This window comes from Halichoerus grypus, chromosome 3 (genome assembly GCF_964656455.1).
Source record: "Halichoerus grypus chromosome 3, mHalGry1.hap1.1, whole genome shotgun sequence".
In the NCBI taxonomy this organism is placed as follows: Eukaryota; Metazoa; Chordata; class Mammalia; order Carnivora; family Phocidae; genus Halichoerus; species Halichoerus grypus.
In genome coordinates, this window is record NC_135714.1 from 5,456,534 (window position 1) to 5,477,385 (window position 20,852).

Consider the following 20,852-nt stretch of genomic DNA (forward strand, 5'->3'; position numbering starts at 1 on the left):
CAGGTGTGCAGTCCCTCTGGCCCCGAGGCTTGTGGCGGTCTAGGTAGCATACCTGGGAAAGGCGGTTAGGGTTAACATTCATCATCCTAGTGGAGGAGGGGTCAGCACCCAGAGAGCAGGCTGGGATCCAGAAAACAAAGTGGGGGGGGGCGGGGAGAGTCTAGTGTGAGGAGAGGGGGTGGTTGGACTTCCTGGGCAGGGCTAGGAACTGCCTGGGTACTTCCTCCCCTATCCCTTCTCTGTCCTCCCCTCTACCCTAGGATGCTCTCTCAGGCACCTCTGGAAAGAATAGCAGATCAAAACTAGGGAAAACTCAAATGGCTAGGAAACTAAATGGGAAACACCAGCATCTCCAGGTAATGCCACATAATTCTCTGGGTGTATCACAAGGTAAAGGTGGATCCCATTAGGATTTTCTTTTATATGCTCAAACATAGCATAGATAGCATTGCTGTCTCTAGACTCCTGTACTTCCCTGACACAAAATATAGCTTCAAAAGTTGCATAATAAAGAGTGGAGCAGATGAGGGAGGGATGGATTCGGAAGTCTTTTGTAGGTCAGGGAAGGCTTCCTGCAGGAGGCAGCATTTGAGCTGGACTTTAAGGATTGGTATGGAACAGGGGTAGTGGGAGGGAGGGAGAGGGATTTGAAATGAAGGGACATGAGTGAGGTAAGGCACAGAGAGTAGAGCAAAACATTGCTCTGTGGACCAGCCTCCTTTTTGGAGCTGATGTTTTAGGTACTTTGGCTCCTTCTTTTGGCCAGAGTTATTTAGATTAAAACTGGCAGTTTCAAGTCCCCATACATATTTTATGTATGAAATATCATACATAAAATACTATGACCATAAGCACTAGACCCTACAGCATTAACTAAATGAGGTATGGGTCATCCCCATGGCAATCTATCATCAGATTCAGTGTGAACCAAGGTAGCTGAATCAAGAAAGAAGGACCTTTCTCTAGACTTCCATCCATCCACCTATAGCCTGTGGAGCTGAAATTCTAATCCAGTTCTGGGAGGCACCAAAGCCTCCATTATTCCCACTATATCTGTGCCCCCACTCACCCACCAACCATTCACCATCCATTCTCCACCCACTCATCCATATATTTATCCACTTACTTACCCATCTGCCCTTTATCTACCCCACCCATCCGTCCATCCATCCATCCACTCACCCATACATCCACTTCCATATGTCCACCCATCTGTCCTACTCCCAGCCCCATCTATCCACTCCTCATCCACTTACTATTTACCACCCACCCACCTCTCATATACACACCCATCCATCTACCTCATCCATTCATTATCCACACATCCATCAATACATCCATCCATCTTCCCACCTACTCCTCATCCATCTCCTTAACCACCTATTCACCTATCCATCCATCCACTTCATCTATTCACTATACACTGATCTGTTGATCTCCCCACTTATCCCCATTTCCTCATCTACCCATCACCCATCTATCACCTATTCATCAGCTGCCCATCTACCCATCAATCCATCCATCCATCCATCCATCCACCACCCTCCCATCTTATCAATGTCCTTCCACTTACCACCCACTCACCCACCCATTCAGTCCCCTCCCCTTCCACCAGCACTGTCTGTGGCTCACAGTGGAAGGGGCTGTGGAGCAGGACAGAGAGCAAACAGTGAACATTCACTGTGACAAAGTTTCTGCTAGAAGGAAGCAGCATGGCATAGCACCAATGGCCCGGGCTTAGAGCCAGGCTGTTTCTGTCCCTGGGTCTTCCACTTACTAGCTATGTGACTTTGGGAGGCTGGATTCAAACCCAGGGCTATTGTTCTCCAAGTCCCCTGCTCTTTCCACTGACTCTTGTGCCATCCAATCCTGACCTGGAGGGAAGAGAGCATGGAATGATTTTTCCATGTTCTGAAGGAATTAGAAAGGCTCATGTTGTTCAAATAGGAATCTGTGAACCAAGACAGAGATATGAAACCATTATGACTGAGGCTCTGAGAGCTCACTTCTATGACTAGCCCACAGCTTGGTTATCTGTAACTCTGGAAGAAATGAAAAAGGATTTTACATATCCTACTAGGCAGAGTTCAAGTCTGCTGATGCAAATTGGCTGGTTATCTCTGCAGTGGCAGGAACACTTAATTTTCTCAGCCAACTTATCAAATTAATTGTCAGCTTTGTGGCCAGAATTCTGAGTGATGGACACGAGTTCCCTCAACCTCCCGAACTCCACCATCAGACGCCAGAAGGAAGCGCTCTGAGATAGTGAACCTCGACCAAGGAGAGTAGGACACACATTAAAATTTGTAATAAATCGGGCTGGAGGCATTTTTCAAAGGCAAAGTATTTCAGAAGAGTAAAATAAAATGATTAGCAATCAAAGTCATTTCAAATCAAGCTACTTCACACACGTAGGATGGAGTCCACTTAATACAAACATCCATCCGCTACGGACTTTCTGTAGGTGAGTCCTGGCCTCTGATGTGAGAGCCCGGTTTTCATGTATGCAGTCAACATAAAGTGCTTTCACACCTATTCCTAGCATTCCATTGGCTCTCCCCGTGTTATGTTTCCTGGCTTGTGTAGAAACGTGGATGGAGGGGCAAAGTGGTGTAGTGGGAGACTGCAGGGTTGGGAGTCTCTGCAGAGTTAGGTCAGAGGCCCAGCTTCACCATCACTGGCCGAAAGGCTGGGCACTCGCAACTTCTTTAAGCATCTCTCTCCTCACCTGTAACACAGGGATGGGAGAAGATGAGCCACTGTGTGCTATCTGCCTGTCTGTCCCATAGCAGGTACTTTATAAAGGGCAGCTATTTTAAAAAGGATCTTATTTATTTATTTGAGAGAGCACATGAGCTGGGGTAGGGGGGCAGCGGACAGAGGGAGAAACAGACTTCCTGCTGAGCAGGGAGCCTGACCCGGGGCTCGATCCCAAGACCCTGGGACCGTGATCTGAGCCAAAGGCAGATGCTTAACCGACTGAGCCACCCAGGCAAAGGGCAGCTATTTTTATGATGATGATCACAGTGTGGAGATACTCCCCTTTTGCAGATGGGGAAGGTGAGGATCAGTAAGTAAAACTTAACTACCTGCCTTAGTTCTGATGAATGTCTCCCAACAAGGAGGTCCCCAGAGATGGCTCTGCAGGCCACATCCTGGATGGGGAGGGAGTCGGGGCAGAAGACCTGGAGGAGTAGAGGGTGCTGGAATGGGGTACAGACGGGGTGGCTGAGGGTCAGGACCCAGAAGTAGGTGAAATAGGACAACAGGCTGAGTACAAGAGAATCCACCCCCAGCATTTATGGGGGGGTGCAGAGGGGCCCTTAAACCAGGGAAGACCAGGGCATGGAACTGGAGACTGGAACCAGGTCTCCTGCCTTGTTGTGTGTCTCTCATCCACTGGAAGGGGCCACAACATGACATCTGTGTCTTCTAAGCAGCACCCAGCACAGCACCCAGCCTGTGGCAAGTGCACAAACCACGTGTGTTGGAAGGATGGGGGGGGGCAATAAAGAAATAAATGCCCACCCTTTATTAGGCAGGGTGTTTGCCCAGGTTGGCAGGCTCTGTGTCACATGCCAAGGGGGAAAGAAGGCCAGGTGTAATTAAATGAAACAACAGGGTGTCCTAGCTGGACAAAAATTGGATTGCCATTTGCACAACTGGTGAGTTACGGCCGTTTGGGCAACAGTTCACATGAGTTAACATGCATGGATCTTTTTCTCTTGTAGCTGAGGGAGTTGGGATAGGTTGTTACTGTGTGTGTGTGTGTGTGTGTGTTAAATAAAAAAATTAAGGCAGAATGATGTTTGACACAGCACTTAATGGATACGGTCTGATAATTTTGTATATAATGAATTATATGAGCAAACACGTGTGTAGTGCTGATTATGTGGCAGAGGCTGTTAAGTACTTAACATGTGTTAACTTTCTTCTCCTAACAACCACCCTAGGAAGTGCGTATTTGCATCCCATTCTGCAGATGAGGAGACTAAGGTACTAGTGTGAGGTCCAAGGTCACAAAGCTAGCAAGGATCAGTATTCAAAACCAGGCAGTCTGACTCCAGAGTTTGTGCTCTTAGCTATTATGTATACTGCTTCTCTGTGGTTCGTGAAAACCAGAGTTGAAGTACAGGAAAGTTCTGGAAGGGCTCATGCCAAACTGAGCAAAGCCTATCGGGTTAGGGCTGGGAGGTGGCTATGGAAGGGAAGAAAGCAGTCACTTGTGTGTACACTGCAAGAATCCCTTCTCTAGCATCCCTAGCAGAGACTACTCTTAGGAGAACCTTGCTGCCCACCCCTCAAGACAGCCCTCTGCACGGGGGAACAGCTCAGAAATGCAACAGAAACCTGCTTGCGACAGCTGCTTCCCTTTGGCCTTTGGTGTGTTTTCTAGAATTAGTCTCTCTCTTCAATTCTTAGAAGCCCCCTGGGCTGACCATTTCCCATTGTCCCCTAGGTTCACTCAGACCTGCTCAGTGCCTGGGAATCTGACTTGGGGGGAGCTCCCAAGCCCTTGTCCAATGGGGAGCCCCGCAGAGATCAGGAGGAGCAAGGGGAGTCAAGTTCGGGCATCTATTCCCCAGCCCTGTCCCCCACTGATCTCCCTCTTCCCCTCTCTTCCTGGCTTCCGTGAAGCCCCAATCCACTGCACTAGCCTGTGTGTGAGCGGTGGGACATACAGAGGGCTTTTTCAACCAATATCTCCTTTGAGTATTTCCTCTGGGATTCTGATTGATAAAACACAAGACCGGAAAGACTGTTCTTTAAGTAAGAACTCAGTGTACCTGGCTGTTCTATTTTCAAACCTCATCACTTACTGGGAAGATCACCTTATCTCACAAGTTCAATAATAGCCTTTGGCCAGAAGCATTAAAATTCTGTCTGTTTTATCTGCTGTTGCCTAAAGCAAACGTATTTGAGGGAGTCTCTGGAGGGAGCCTGCTACACCATGGGTGTGATACAGCAAAAGGTAGCAGATTATCTTGCTATCCTCTCCCTCTCTCCCCCACGTTGCAAATAGATCAGCTGGAGCAGAATGGAAGGGAAGGCAGTCTCAGGTTTCGGAGTGATGGGGACTGAGATGTATTGAGCGTGTTCTCTGACACCTCCTCACTGAATGCCTACGTCCACCTTCCGGAGAAGAATTAACAATGCCCCTGGTAAGGATAAGAAGGGACATCAAAAAGATGAGCAACTGGGGGTGGGTCACACCGCTTTCCAGACCCAAGCCCAGGCTCAAAAGGAGGACTTTGGGGCACCGGGGGTGGCTCAGTCGTTAAGCGTCTGCCTTCGGCTCAGGTCATGATCCCAGAGTCCTGGGATCAAGCCCCGCATTGGGCTCCCTGCTTGGTGGGAAGCCTGCTTCTCCCTCTCCCACTCGCCCTGCTTGCGTTCTGCTCTCCCCATCTCTCTCTCTCTGTCAAATAAATAAATTAAAAAAAAATCTAAAAAAAAAAAAAAAAAAAAAAGGAGGACTTTGCTCTTTCTGCCTTCCCAGCCTCGTGTCTCTTCCTGCATGCCTGCATGAGCAGATTTGTCTCTAGATTTAGAGGTGAGGCTGATCTTCTGTGTCTGAGCTGGCTTGCAGGTGAGACTTGCGGGGTCCTCACTGATTTGGGGGCACAAGAAAAGCATGCACCGGCAGCGCTGTGGATGGGCAGTCACTAATGGCATTTACCAGTCTGATCTGCCCCTTTCCCTGAACCAGGCAGGATCTCACTTCCGGGCTCCTGGGGCTGGGCTGTGTGCCCAGTTCTGGCCAAGGAGGGTGGGTAGAAATGCTACCAACAGGCTGGAGCAGTGCTGATGCTAGACCCTCTCAAAGTCTCTTTCCTCTGTCACTGTGATGTTCCAGAAATGCTGCTTCAGGCTGGGTCTTGGAGTGAGGAGGATGATGGTGACGTGGGAGCAGCAACCCCCATCCCCCTCATGACCTGCCATAGACATATAGCGTGAATAAGAAACAAACCTTTGCTGTTATAAGCCACTGTGTTTGGGGATTTGATCTGGGTGTAGGCTCAGAGAGGGGGTCTGGAGTTCCAGGCACTGGTCTGTTGGTGAATAATGGCCTCAGTGCAGTTCTGGGCTGCGGAGTTCCCTTGGGGAAGCCCTGTGGCTCCAGACAGGGATCTTTGAGAGTTGAGGGGCCTGAGTTAGGGGTCCACTTTGGGGCTGCTCACCTCTCTGCCTGGGCAGCCAGCCCTGTCTGTCCCCTTACCCTCCATGCCCCCATCCATGTATGGTTACTACGTTTCACCTGCCCAGAAGAGGAGGTCAGATGGGAAGCCAAGTGGGACTGCCTGCTTTCTCTTTATTAATCTGCCCTAGCCTTCAGTATCTGTCACGCATCCTTTTCTTTCCTCTCCTGGACTCAATTAACCCTACACTATCAATTCCACTTTCCCAGTGAAGAGCATTGCCATCATTTTGCTTTTGTGGCTCGGGGTTCAGACAGCAGCCGCTGCCTTTTTATAGACCTCACCTCCCTGGTCCTCGCTATTGATTGGGTAAGGGCCGGCACTTGACCCAAGCCGTACCAATCAGAGGCCTCCTCGATGGTTAGATCGGATTGGTCCAGGGAATGTCACCTGACTCAAGTTGGGCCAATCAGAGCCATTCCCTGGGATACTAGAATTTGAGATCTGGAAAACCTTCTGCTTCTTGACGTTCCCTCAGCTTCCTCTTTCATCTACTTTCTTGAGTTCGGTGGTAGAGCTGGGAGACTCTGGAGCTCTCAGCACTGTGTCTTCCACGGTGTGGAAAGAAGTGGTTTACAGTAAAAGAAAATGACTTCAAAGTGCAGAGAAACAGAAAATTGCCTGGAGGAGGAAGGAGTGAGTCCTGGCCTGGGTCCCTGCGACAGGAGCCCCCCAATGAGTCCAGGCTCACCTAAGCCATTAGCTTTTTCTCTCCATCCCTTGCAGCTACGACTGTCTCAGAGAATTCAGCATTTATGCTGGTATCTGTCTCCGTAACCTCCCAGGGCCACAATGGGAAGCAATGGGACATATGTGGATGGTTATTAAATTTATTAAAATATCACTAATTTATTTTTGTGTCAGATGTCCATCCTTTCGAAATCACTATAATTTTTATTTATTTCGCACTACTTGTAAAATAACTTTTCTGAGACTAACAGGCATGTTTAAAATTTTGGTTAAAATTTGGGAGGAATCCAGGGTTCATGGCTGCCAGTCATGGAACCTTGATCAGTCCCTGGAAGGTGTGCGTGTTTCTCAGGGCTGCCTGATGAAGTACCAGCCACTGGGTGAAATGTATTCTCTCGAAGTTCCGGAGGCCAGAAGGGTGCAATTCAAGGTATCAGCAAGGCTCTGGGGGAAAATCCTTCGTTGTCTCCTCCAGCTTCCAGGGGTTGCCGGTAATCCTGGCCATACCTTGGACTGTGGCTGCATCGTTCCGGTCTCTGCCTCTGTCTTCAATGTCCCTCTCCTTACTGAGACCCTAGTCGTTGGAATTACGGTCCACCCTCATCCAGTTCGACACCATCTTAACTTGATTATTCCTGCAAAGACCCTCTTTTCAAATACAGTGGGGGGGGGCAGTCTAGTAGCTCATCATATCCTTTTAAGGAATATGGTGCAACCTACAAAGCAGGCATTTTAGGCAGAGAATCTGAGGCTTTTTCATAAGAAGCCTGGGGGTGGGCCCAGAGCTGGATTACCTGGAGGAAATCAACGTTAAGGATCCTAAGAGAAGTTGCCAATTGCCCCTAAGCACTTATTTCAGACCATCTTACTGTTTATATTCCATCTTTTACATACATTCTGGGTGATGCTCTTCCTTTGCTTCACTTGGATATTTTAATTAAAGTTTCAACGTTTATAAAAATTAAAGGCGAGAGCCAGAGTAGTAGAGTGGAAAGAATACGAAAGAGCTCAAGCCACCCCGGACCTATGTGGGATCCCAACTCTACAAAACACTGACTGTTGACCTCAGGCAAATGACTCCTTTTCTCTAGATGTCAGCATTTACAAATCAAGGTTATGGTGAGGATTTATTTTAGATAAGATGCAAATGCACCTGGCACAGTGCATGGCATGTAACAGGTTTGCGATATATGCACATAGTGATAGTATTATTTCATTTTTTTAAAAGATTTTATTTATTTATTTGACAGAGAGAGAGAGAGAGGGCACAAGTAGGCAGAGAGGCAGGCAGAGGGAGAGGGAGAAGCAGGCTCTCCACTGAGCAGGGAGCCCGACGTGGGGCTCGATCCCAGGACCCTGGGATCATGACCTGAGCCGAAGGCAGACGCTTAACTGACTGAGCCACCCAGGCGCCCCAGTATTATTTCATTTAATTGGCTGGCAATGAGATTTGTAGATGTAACAGAGAGAAAATTAGATCAGGATTAAAACAACAATATTTACTTCAAAACAAACCATTAGAGATCCTATTTATAATTTTCAAATTCATACACAGCCTCATTTCATAAAGGATTTAATAAGGCCTCTGAGTATTCCCATACAAAATAAGGTACCTCTGTTTTACTACAGAGAACTGATTGAAAGGGAAAGAAGATGGGAGTTTAAATAATCGAAGTCTGAGCAGACCAATGACAGCATGCGTTCCTAAGACAAACAGGGTCGTATGGATGCAGGGCTATTTGTCAGGGACCGCGTGTCACCCCTCAGCCCACTGGAAACACGCCATGCTGTATTTTCCTGGGTCTTTCACTGGCTGGGGGGAATGTGTCAGGATCGGGGGCCCCTTTTCAACCAGGCTGCAGTTTCCCTTGATGGAACTGGCAGAGGGCCCTGACTCCCGGGTGATTTCCTGATCTCGAGCATTCATGGAACTATCAGGATTCTGCAGTCCAAGCGCCTGCTAGGCTGTCTTCATCTGTGGCTGAAATTCCTCCCGCTGTTCCAGGTCACTGAGCTGCTTTTCCCTGGCCATCTTCCTGGGCTTTGGAGAGGTGCCACCTTGCTTAGTGGAGCAGCGATCCCAGAAAGCCTCAGCTAACACAGTCACCTGGGCCCTTCCTCTCCGCCTCAGTGGGCAGTAAAACCTCGAGACCTTCTGAGATTCAGAGAGGCCACTATAGTCAGAGTTAGGCTTTTATCAGCTTCCCTAACTGTGAAATGGGTGGGTGGGGGGGAACGTGCTACGAATAGAATCACAATGAGAATGGAAGGAGCAGATGGGGGCGGGGGCTCCTCCCACCCCACAGGTTAGAACAGACATGCTCTCAGCTGTTTGTTGGCTCTCTTTCCTGTCCATCCTCACCTATAAATGACGTTTGGACCCCACGATCAAATCTCAAGGACTGGAGAGAACCTAAATGCGCTGGCCTTGATTTCAGAAGGCGGGGTCCTTGAAGTTCGCCCCTCCCTAGCAATGGGGCCAGGGGATGTGCCAGTGGAGAAGGTCTCCCCTTTACAGATTAATCTTCAAGATGCAGGCAGAACAATTTCCTGCCTTCCCCATGGGCTGCCAAAGACATGAGAGGGGTATCAAAGTACTCTGCCCATGGCACAGACCTTGTAAAGTCAAGGATCGCTGATACCCAGGCCAGCCCTTGATGTGGAGCCCTAGGTGCAGAGAGGCTGGGACCATCCCTGCCCCCACGCTCATGGCACCGAGGGCAGTAGGACCAGGGCCTGCCCCGTTCATCCAGTTCCTGAGCCTGAAAGGAATCATAACGCTTCTTGGCCTCCATCCCCCAGTGGCTCCGGGCCACAATAGAGGGTCCTTATCTCACTGCCGGTGTCCTTCGGGGAGGCCACCTGGGCGGATGAGGTCACAACACATTTTGATTGTTCGTCTCTCTGTGGCCTTGGTCCAGGCATCCCACCCTGGTCCCCAGCTGAGCCCTGCGGTGGCTTGCTGCTGTCATACTGTCTCGGGATGGGTAAGGAGGGCAGACTGCGGTCATGTGAACGTGTACGATCTTGTGCCTGTAACGTCCGGGTTCACCGACAAGCGATATCTACGCAGCTAGTGGAAATTCCTTGTTCAGCATTAAATATGTGGGGCAAGGGGCAGTTTTTCACTGGGCTCTGGAGCCTGATTACCTCCATGGAACCCCAGCCCTGCCTCCTCTTCGCCATGTGCCCTCAACCTGCCCTTCTTCACCTATAACGGGGTGGGAGGAGGGGCAAAAATACCTGGCCCATAGGATGGATGGACAGACTGCATGGCATAGACTGGGTGTCCAATAAAAGTGTGCCCTTGTGGCCATCCGCTCCGTGCAAGCCACTGCCCCACCTGGATGCACCGGAGACACCCCCCAAAGACACCATGTACGGAAGTACCCCCTCCCTTCAGGTCCTGAAGCTCATTCTGTCAGAGTGTGAGCCACATGAGAACAAGGGGGGGCTTGCTCCCAGCTGTGTCCCCTTGTATCTGACCCTGACTAAACATCTGCCGAACAGCTGGATGAAAGCACACGCAGCAGAGAGAGCCCAGGATCTAGGGGATGGCAGATTAGATTTCAAGTCCTTCATATTTCAGTTCAGAGCTGCAGACGTGGGGAATCCTCGTAATACGCACCTCTGGAAGTGTGGAAAGTAAGGGTCAAAGCAGTGACTCCTCACCAGGGCGACCTGCCTGCTGGGGAACATCGGGCAACGTCTGGGGTCAGTTTTGGTCGTCACAACAACAGAAGTGCTACCGGTATCGATGGGCGGAGGCCACAGATGCTGGTAAACCTCATACAATGCACGGGACAGTCCCCGCATCCAAACATTGATGTCAACCGTCATCCAATGTCAATAGGACCGAGGCTAAGAAATCTGGATTAAAGAAACGGGATCTCAAACCATAAAACCATATACCGATGTCGCTTATTATTATTAATAGTATTATTTAGTATAACAAATGGCAGAATTCGATTTTTTTAAATATAACATTTTCAGGGCCTCCAAACGTCACTTTAATGTGGTTTTAAGTCTGTTGGTTTCTTTACGAGGTAACACAGATAGAAAATCCAGCTCCTGAAACTCCTCTCTCACCAGGGGCTCCCGATTCTGGAAAACTCTGTCATACGCTATTGAAAAGACCTTTTGGAAGAACTGCGCTCATCTCTTTGGCCCAAAATAGGAGGACACGACCCACAGTATGTTCCTCAAGCTAATGGAAGCCTCAGATGTCACGGCCTTCAAGTCCCTGGACCAGTCCCTGGAAGCAGATGTTCCACCTGGCCTGGTGGCCTTCTGTCAGTTGAGACCAGAAACCAGTAATAAGCTGTGTTTCTAGAAAATCAGGCAGTGCTCATTTAAATTTTGCTCTCTGTTTAGAACCTGAGGTCCAGAGAGGTCGGACCCAGGGCATGTCCTCCGTGTCCCCACAGTGGCCCCTCTACGTCTGCATCCCAGCATCTCCCCTGCCACCTGCGAGCATCCTGAGGGCACCGGTCCTGCTCGATCTGCTTCCACGTCTCAGGGTCCAGTCCAAGATTACGGCTTCCTGTTAAAGGACTGAATGAGAATCTCCTAGAGGAGCTGGCGTGGCTGATGCCTGCCCGCATCCCCTGGGCACTGCATACTGAGGATGGCTTCCTCTTGAATGCGGCGGAGAGGAACCTTTTCTCTGCCCCAGGGCTCGTTCTCGCTGAGGAAGCACACAGGCTCTGCGCAGGGGCCAGGTAGCCGTGCAGGGGTGAGGCCCTCGGGAGCACGCCTAGTTAAGCCCACGAGGGCTCAGAGCTGCAGGTCACTACCCCAGAGCGAGGGAGACAGAGGGCTGGAAGGTTTGCAGTTTTAGATAGGGATTCTTGTGACCAGCTCAGAACCTGCCAGAGGAGGCCCCGTTTGAGCACACTCGGTCTCTCTCAGCAGAAGTTCTCAAACTATGAGACGTCCAAATGACACCAAGAGCATGTTAAAATGCACACCACCAGGCCTGTTCGCTGACCAGCCAGCCTCTGACTCAGAGGGTGCGGTATCCATTCCGTAAGGCGGCTGTAACACATCACCACCATCTGGGGGGCTTACAACAACAGAAACTTATTGTCTCTTGGTTCTGGAGGCCAGAAGTCTGAACTCAAGGTTGGCAGCCGGGTTGGTTCCTTCTGGAGGCTGAGGGAGAATCTGGTCCAGGCCTCTCCCAGCTTCTGGTGGCAGCTGGCCATCCCTGGCGTTCCTGTCTCCATACCCTTGCAGCTTGGGAGTCATATTGGAGTAGGGATGACAGCCCCGTCCTCCAGTAGGACCTCATCTTAACTAATTACGTCTGCAACAACCCTATGTCCAAATGAGGTCACGTTCTAAGGGACTGGAGGCTAGAACTTCAACACGTCTTTCTGGGGGGCACAATTCAAACCATAACAGGTGCAGCAACTGCAAATGCTAATACCCCCTCCCCCCACATTCCCCCGGGGTTTGTGATGTATACTCCTGTGACCAGGGCCCTTCCTTCTGATTCACCTCGGTGGCCCCCTGTGCAGCAGGAGCTGGCCCAGTCTGCCGTGAGCTGATGGCCTGGTGCGCGAAGGAAAGCTGACAGCCGCTGGAGGCTGCCCGGGGCAGTGGGGCCCCAGCGAGTGTGAAGGGGAGCCCGGCTCCGCGTCTCGGCATCCCCTCCCCAGTCAGGCCCCCGGCCACTGGCGGATGTCAGATAGGAAGGTTTAATGTTCCAACTGCTCAAGTGCCAACATGGCAGGTGCTGCAATCACAGGGTTGCAGAATGGGGTGGGGGACAAACAGGTCCCCCGTTTTTTCTGGGTTTAAAAGGAAAACTCTTGGCTTCGGGAAAGCTGTGCCTCACGAATGGACTCCTCACAGGCATGTACAGATGAGAAACTGCAGCAGGGAGGGCTGTGGTGGTTGTGATGTGGCTCCTTTCCCATGTTCCCTGTGCAGCAGGAATGGGGTTGGACGTGGAGGGGTCGACATGGTGCTCAGACAGCATCCCGGTGGGACGCAGCGAGGCCCTGCAGCGAGGCTCAGACAGCATCCCGGTGGGACGCAGCGAGGCCCTGCATATGGCAGGTGGGAGCGAGCCTACCAGCCTTCGGGGCCCCTGGGTGTGTGTGTGTGGGGGGGGCAGCTCAGGTGACCAGAGAGGGATGGACGCAAGAGCAGGAACGACAGCTCGGACCCCATGCCCACAGCGCCCCCTACAGTCAGCCATCTCTTCCCAGTCTCCTGCGGCTTCCGCACACGCTGATCCCGGACCCGGACGCTTCCTGTCTGGGAAACGGCTCTGCTCTCTTTCTTTCTTTCGCCAACCTCTGTTCACTGTGCCAGCCTCACTTCAGATCCAAGACCACACATCTCTAAGGGGTCCTCTGCACGGCTGGGCGATCCTACTACATTTCCCTGATCCACTCACTTCTCCATGTGAGAAAGAACATCCTACTGGTTGAAGGCACGAGACAGTGGCGTTCCTGCTAAACGCAGCCAGATGCGACCCCTCAACGACACAAGGAGGCATATCTCGTTTTCATTTTCATGTAGGAGGAAATCATTTGGATTCTTTGGATTCCAAAGGAAGCATCTTCCGGCACACGGCACAGGGCGACACACCACCGCTGCCCGCTTCGGCCCGTCCCTGCTCAGGCCTCCCGCAGGCTCACGTCGGCCAGCAGGTGCTCTCTGAGGACCCCTCCGTCCACGCCTGAAGGGAGGACGGGTCCGGAGCACGGCTGCCTGGAGCCCGTGGTGCACAGTCCCCGAGATGGCTTGAGCAGAAGTTCCTGGAACCGGGTTTCTAGACTGGGGAGGGACCGTGAGCCTCAGAGCTGGCAGGACAGCAGGGAAATGATGGTGAGCTCTGAAACCACCCCCGTGTCGGCGGCCACCTTCCCCAGGCCTGATGGACCGCGGTCACAGAGGCCCTTCTCGTTCTGCGGGCCAGAACAGGGACACCAGACAGACGCGGTCCCGCAGGGGTGAGGCTGCTGCTTCGGCCTGGTGTGTGTATCTGGGCTGACCCGGGCACCCCCCGGTCAGAGAGCTGTCGCCGCCCAGGACAAGTGACCGGCCTGTCCCAGTGCCTCACGGGGAATGGGGCCCTGCCCGGCAGCCCACTGGCTGGAACCCAAGCAACTTCCTGAACGGGGTCCCTCACCTTCCACCACTGCCCGCCCCCGTGCATGCCCCTCAAAGTCAAACTTCTTCACTGGCTGTGACGTCTACGTTTTGCTTCTCAGTGTACCGTCCTCACTCCTGGCCCTCCACGCCCTTCCCCTCCTCCCCCCTCTGGGCTCAGCCGGGCATGGTGCCTCGGGGAGCTTCCCTGACCCCCAGGCTGAGCCCGGCACCTGCTGTGAGAGCCGCAGCCGGGGCTGCCGTGTTTCCCCTGGTAACGTGCTCTCTGTTGCTGTCACCTGCTGTGAGCGAGAACAGCGCAGTCCGGGTGCGGCACAGGGCTCCCGCTGGGACTTTCCCATCCGGCGCTCCCGGAGGGCTGGAAGCGTACGTGAGAGGCCCTGCGAGCCCAGGGCCCAGTTCAGTGTCCGTCAGATGCAACTGGTCTGCTGCTCGCCCTGCCTGCAGGGCTTCGGCGCCCACCCCACGGTCCCACCGCTGCCCGAATCCTGCTCTGGCCAATCAGCCCCAGTTGGATGAGCCGCTGACAGTAACCCTGCTGGGACCAAGCCTGAGTCTTCTGCTTCCTTTGCTGACCGACCCTGTACGGGCAGTGCTGGGGCCCGCTCAGACCCCCCCGAGCCCCTCCTAACCTGGCGCTGTCCCGGGTCCTGCCAGCCCAGTGATGCCGGCGTGCCTGCCCAGCCAGCCCCCACCGCCTCACCCCATTAAATCGTAACAATAACAGTAACCTTTCCATGAGGACTCTGACCTTGTCAGGCATGGTATCCACAGCCTCCTTTAATCTGGCAACAACCATACTGCAAGGGAGGGATTTCCATCCTGTCTATGCTGAAAATGAGGCTTAGTGAAGTGAGCCGTCCCGTCCAGTACGGTCACTCTGGTAGGGGCAGGTCAGTCTGGCAGGGGCAGACCCTGGGCGCTTTCCATCCAGAGCTCTGGCCCCGAGCCATCCCCGAGTCTGCCCCGCTGCACCGGCATCCCTGTGGGCCGGCCCGGTCCTGCCATGGCTACCCCACTTTGCATGAAGACCCTGAGGTCCAGGGAATGAAGGTGGTGTCTGGCTCGCACGGCAGAGGCAGGATTAGAACACGGGGCCACCTGCTGCTTCCCTTCCCGCACCATGACTGGCTTCGCGGGGGGGCAGGGACCACCATTCTCCCGGGGAGACGTGCTGCCATCTGGGAGGGCTCTGTCCAGCAGATGCTGGTGGAGGACTTACTTCTCTCTGTTGAATATGATGAATTCCTTCCGCACGGTCTCCAAGCACTGCTGGAGGTGTCCATTCTGCCAAAGAGCAGAGAGGGGAGCGTAAATGACGGAGCACCCTCCAGGGAGCCATGACAGAGGAGTGACCACGAACAAAGCTGGATCTAAATGGGACTGCCGATGCCTGGGGCTGGGGATGAGCTATGTGGCTGAGCAGCCCTGACGGTATGGGCGGCTATAAGGGGAGCCTGGCAGATGAAGATGTTTGCCTCAATTTTAAGCCATTAAATCCAACTTAAAAGTCATGTTGGAATGGAATATGGGTTGAAAATCATGAAGTTGGGTTTCCCGATTGCTGGATTGTTCATTAGGCCTATTAAGAAGTGGGATGGGAGGGGGGTAGAATTTCAAGACCACCTTGCAAAGGTGCTCACCCTCTTCAAGAACAGATGCCAAGAACAAGTGCTCTGTAACCCAGGTCTCAGAGGCTGCACGAATGCCGGATGGATACTGCACGCCTGTGCAGAACCCCACCCACCCTCGTGCGCGCTTGTTAACACGCACGCAGGTGTCTCCAGGCCAGCTTCTGCATTAGGCTCAGCAGGCCTAGGGCCTAGGGCCCACAGTACTTTTAGGGGCTACAAAGATGTTTTGATTTCTTTTAAAATAAGGAGGGGAAAGAAAGAACTTTTAGCATTGAAAGCTATCTTCATCTTCATACCCATATGGTTGTCAAATATAATTTTAAATCTTTTTTATGGGGGAATAAGCAGCTGTGGGTTGAATCATGCCCCTTAAAAAGATGTGTCAAGGGGCACCTCGTTGGCTCAGTCCGTTAAGTGCTTGGCTCTTGGTTTGGACTCAGGTCATGATCTCACAGGTTGTGGGATCGAGCCCTGAGTCGGGCTCCACAGTGAGCAAGGAGTCTGCTTCAGATTCTTTCTCCTCCTCCCTCCCCTGCTGCTCCACCTCACTAGCTCTCTCTCGATCTCTCTAAAATAAATAAATAAAATCTTACCAAAAAAAAAAAAAAAAGACGTGTTGAAGTCCTAAGCCCTGGTAATGGTGAATGTGACCTTATTTGGAAACAGGGTCTTTGAGGTCCTACTAGAGTAGGATGGGCCCTCAACCAATATCTGGTGTCCTTAGAAGAAGGCCCTGTGAAGGCCCAGAGACACGGACAGGAAAGCACCACGTGGTGAAGGAGGCAGGTACCGGTGGAAGCAGCTGAAGCCCACTGGTGCCACTGGAAGTGGGAGGGGCACTGAAGGACCCCCGCGCGCCCCCCCCCCCCCACAGCCTTTGGAGAGAGCCTAGCTCTGTCCATACCTTGATTTTGAACTGCGGCCTCCAGAACGGTGAGAGAACATGTTTTGGTGGCTTTAAGTCACCACGTTGTGCCCGGGGCCCACGAAAGGCAGCCCCCCGCCCCCAGGGTACCCCCACAGCACAGTCTTTCCAGAGGGCGCCCAGGACTGCCCGGCACGGCGCGGTGTCCCCCCGCATGGCATGCATTCTTCCACTCCTGCCCAGAGATGCACGAGGCCCCTGCACTAGGACTCGCGGCCACGTGAGCGGCTCCTACGGACATGTGCACGCGCGGCGGTTCCCTCGGTTTCGCTGTAAAAACCACTCCATTGATGGAGCCATTTTACTGACTGCAAATGAAGGTGTGTGGAGAGGCCGAGTGACATGCCTAAAAACAGGCTCGCTCCTTTCTGTTCCCTGGAGTCTAGGATCCCTCCCCTCCCAGGGTCCGCTCCTGAGACCCTGCTCACCAGAGGACAGCTGTCCTTTGTGCCGTCTTTGGACCTGTTCTTCGCCAACCTCTTCTTCTTTTTGTGAAGAGGCTTGGATTCGAGGATCATTTCTTCAAGTTCAAATGTGGGATCACAGTTCAATCTCCCCTTCTGAAAGCAAGCGGAAAAGCAGCCTCGAGTGTCTTGGTTCCCCCCATCCTTGGACATTCATTCATTCATTCATTCCATCCAACATTCATTCAACGTAATGATTAACTACTACAGTGGGGTACACAGTTACGTCTTTTTTTTCTGGTGAGGAGAAGCACATTCTCCCTGCAGCCCTCATTCATTTATCCTCGTATCCCCCCAACCCCATTAACATCTACATGACTCTTCATTCTCCTTCCTGTGAAGGTTCCTTTTGCCAGGCTGAGTTCAGTTTCCCAATCTGACTTAACCACTTATTTTATCACACACACATTCTCATGTTATGACTATTTTTTCTGTAACTATCCTTTTTAATAATTTAGTTTTAAAATGCCATTTCTGGCCATAATCCTCCCAGTTCCCCATGCCAGCTCCCTCTTACCCCTCAGCCGGAGACAGGCTAGGCTCCACCCACTTTGGTTAGGAGGAATTTTGTCTCCCTGACTTCTGGACTGTGTGCCCAAGGGGCCAGGTGGCCGTTGTCCATCCTGGGACCCAGCTAGGGACGCCAGTCCCCTCAGGCAATACAGCCTGGTGGTTATGCCATCCACAGTCTGGAGGCGCACAGGGACCTCTTCCAAAAAGCTGGTCCAAATCTTTCCTGGCCTGATTTATTTGCCATTCATTCATTCATTCATTCACTCACTCATTCATTCCTTTCAATGCAGGCTCTGGATATAGACTCCCTGTGGTCAATTTCTCACTGAGTAATCGTGGGCAAGTTACTTAACCTGAGAATACTACCTACGAGAAGCACTTCCCTGTCGTGGAACTTATATGAGATAATGCTCGTGGAATTTTAGAACAATGCCTGGCACACAGAACACTCAATCCCATTGGACCATTATCATTCATCCATTTATATCTGTGTGACAATCACACATCAAGAACTTCTAGTGCCTTCTAGCACCACCCATTGCTCTGGGGTCTCTCTCAGGCAGAGGCCGGCCCAGGCTACATGGGCTCTGGCCTCCGAAGCTCTCAGGGGATGGCAGACGCACTGTAACAGAACGATATTAACTGCTCATGTACATCTACGCACCCGTCCAGTGGAGGATCAGAGAGGCTGCGATTCACTCTAGGTAAGGAGGTGGGGGGCTGGCCTGGGGCGTGTCCCATCGGAGGCAATGCTTAAGTCTGCCTCCCTTCCAGAATGCAGTTACTGAGACCCTCAAATGGGCCAGTCGCTGGGTTTGAAGCGGTCTTGAAGTAGGGACAGGAGATGCCAGGGGACAAGGAGAGGAAGGGCATCCCCAGAGGGGGAAAGAGCGTGTGCACAGGTATATGGCCGAGACACAGTGTGGCCAGAGGGCACAACGGCAGGCGTCCGGGTGTGGCTGAAGCAGGGGTCCTCTGCACGTGTTTGTGTGGAAGTGTGCGCGAGTGCGAGTGTGCGTGTGCTTGTGAGTGTGCATGAGTGTGTTTGGGTGGGCTTGGGGAAGAGCAGGAGGTGCGGTCTACAAAAGGCTGATGGACACAACCCACGTTGGCCCCAAGGGTCACCCAGGCATCTGGCACACAGCCTTGGGGAAGGCTCAGCCCTGGCAACAGGGAGACAGCTTTAGGCAATTTGTGCTCCATACAAAGGACTGCATCGAGATCCCTGGGTTTTGGCAATCTGGCATATGCCGGGCAGAAGAGGACCACCAAGGAGGCTAGCCTATTTCTTTGGCATATCCGGAGTGCGCGTTCTGAGGGAAGCCAACCAAGGGAAGTGAGTCCAGAACTCCAGCAGGTTTATTAATTAAAACAGCCATTACCAGGGTGGTATTTACTGAGGGCTCACTGAGTACCAGGTTCTGCTCCGAGTCTTGGGAGGCCTCTTGGCACTTACTCTTCCCAAGTTCGGTGTGTGTGTGTGTGTGTGTGTGTGTGTGTGTGATTTCTCTCATCTCCCCAGTACAGGTGAAGAACCCCTTCTGGTGTACACCCGAGGTCACAGAGGTGGTAGTGCACCCAAGTCTCTACGGCCTGTGCCCCCAGGGTGGGACAGCCTGCAGTCTCCCTCCAGGACCCAGCCCTGGGTCACTATAGGTGCCTTTGTATGTTGATTGGCTTATTATTGGTACAAAATTCCTAGCGCACTGGTTGTCAACAGGGGACAGCTGTTTTGGTTGTCACAGCTGGGGAGAACTACGAGCACTTTGCGGGTAGAGTCCAGGGATGCCGCTAGCCTCCGATGGACAGGACAGGCCCCCACCCAAGAATCGTCTGGTCGTAAGGCCAACTAACTGCAGCACAGTTGAGGAGGCCTGCTCTCATCTGCAAGCTCCCTGACAATGGGCACCAAGACTGTTTTCTTTATAGGGGTTCCCCTCGAGTCACACGCAGTGCCTGCACATGCAGGTATTCAGTGAATACAGGCCGGCTGGATCGGTGGGTGGGTGGATGAATGGGTGGGTGGATGCACATAGGTTGGCGTGATTCTCCCCCCCAGTGCCTGGACCTGCGCACACAGTGGGTGTGATTCAATAAAAGAAAGGAAGCTCTGTGCCCAAAAAGACCTTCTACAAGGAGAGAAGCTTCCCAGGTGGAATCCTGGAAAAGAGGTCCAAATCCACAGTCGATCTCTGCGTGATGTGAACCCTTTGGAGCTCCTGTGGCCATGGCCAGCAGAGGCCTCCCCGGCCAGCTTCGGGGTGTTCCTCCAGAGCAGGGCAGGGGACCCCGCAGAGGGGTGGCATGCCAGTGGACCATACCCCCACTCACATTAGGCACAAAGCCGGGCGTCAGCGCCTTCTCGAACACAGCATCCCAGTTCATGTCGGCCAAGTAGGGTGCGCTCTGAACGTCACCGAGGCTGGACAGGCGGCTCTCAGGGTCCTTGGTCAGGAGCTGCGGGCAGAGGGCAAATGTGCTTGCCTGAGCTATGTGCCCCGCTGAGGTTAACGGGGACCCCGAAGGTGGAAATCTAGCAAAAATGAAGGTGCCTCTGCTTTTTATGCTCCATTAATTCTGTGCTCTGTGTTGCCATTGTCGGAAGCATCACCTACACTCAGCCCTCTGTCGCCAGAGAGGAACCCAGAGGGCAGGCTGCTTCCAAATGGTCACCCAGAAAGAGACTCTTCGGCAGGACCTGGATTTTCAGCCACTGTGCTGTCCTTGGGGACTAGTGCCCATGACATCCCACTCGCGCTGATGTCTGCAGAGGCTTCCAATTAAATATAAAAAGAATTAGCCACCTCATCTTGAGACTGTCAGCTTGGTAACGGATGTGCGAGAAAGTGTAATAGAATTTATCCCTGGGCAGCTCTGTGGTGACCTCTGTGGCCTGATGGAGTGGCCTCATTTGTAGCCAAGGGTATAAATTTTAGCTTCGCCTCAAATAGAATTTTTGCTAATACGGGATAATGCAGTATATATAAAAAACAGCCACGCAGTACTACCTTGCACCCAAATGGGGCTTTCAGCTTTTCAAATACGTACTGGCTTACCTAGCACAAAGAACACTTGGGCTAACAGTGACAGACAGGGGTCCTTGCCCCGGGCCTGCCAACCCCCCACTCCCACCCCCACCCCAGCTGCGAGGCGGGGACAGGCTGCTGAAGGCTGTGCACCTGTTTCCTCCTCTAGAGAAGGAAGGCAACTCTTCCATTTCCAGCGCATGATTAGGATGGGACCCAAGGTGATTGGTAAGGGCCTGGCCAATGCTAAGGGGGGTGTGGGCACCCGGCTG

The 20,852-nt window shown here is 52.4% G+C and overlaps 1 protein-coding gene across 2 annotated transcripts in view; it reads right to left on the reverse strand.

Annotated features, from left to right (window-relative positions):
* The window catches only part of STK32B (serine/threonine kinase 32B), a 369,362-nt gene that overhangs the window by 2,110 nt on the left and 346,400 nt on the right, over window positions 1–20,852 (reverse strand). For both annotated transcript variants that reach the window (XM_036085909.2, XM_036085907.2), the window contains 3 exons: window positions 19,886–20,011; window positions 17,006–17,137; window positions 15,241–15,305 (listed from right to left, as the gene is read on the reverse strand). In XM_036085909.2, coding sequence (XP_035941802.1) covers window positions 15,241–15,305; window positions 17,006–17,137; window positions 19,886–20,011 — 323 coding nt within the window. The remainder of the gene's footprint in view (window positions 1–15,240; window positions 15,306–17,005; window positions 17,138–19,885; window positions 20,012–20,852) is intronic.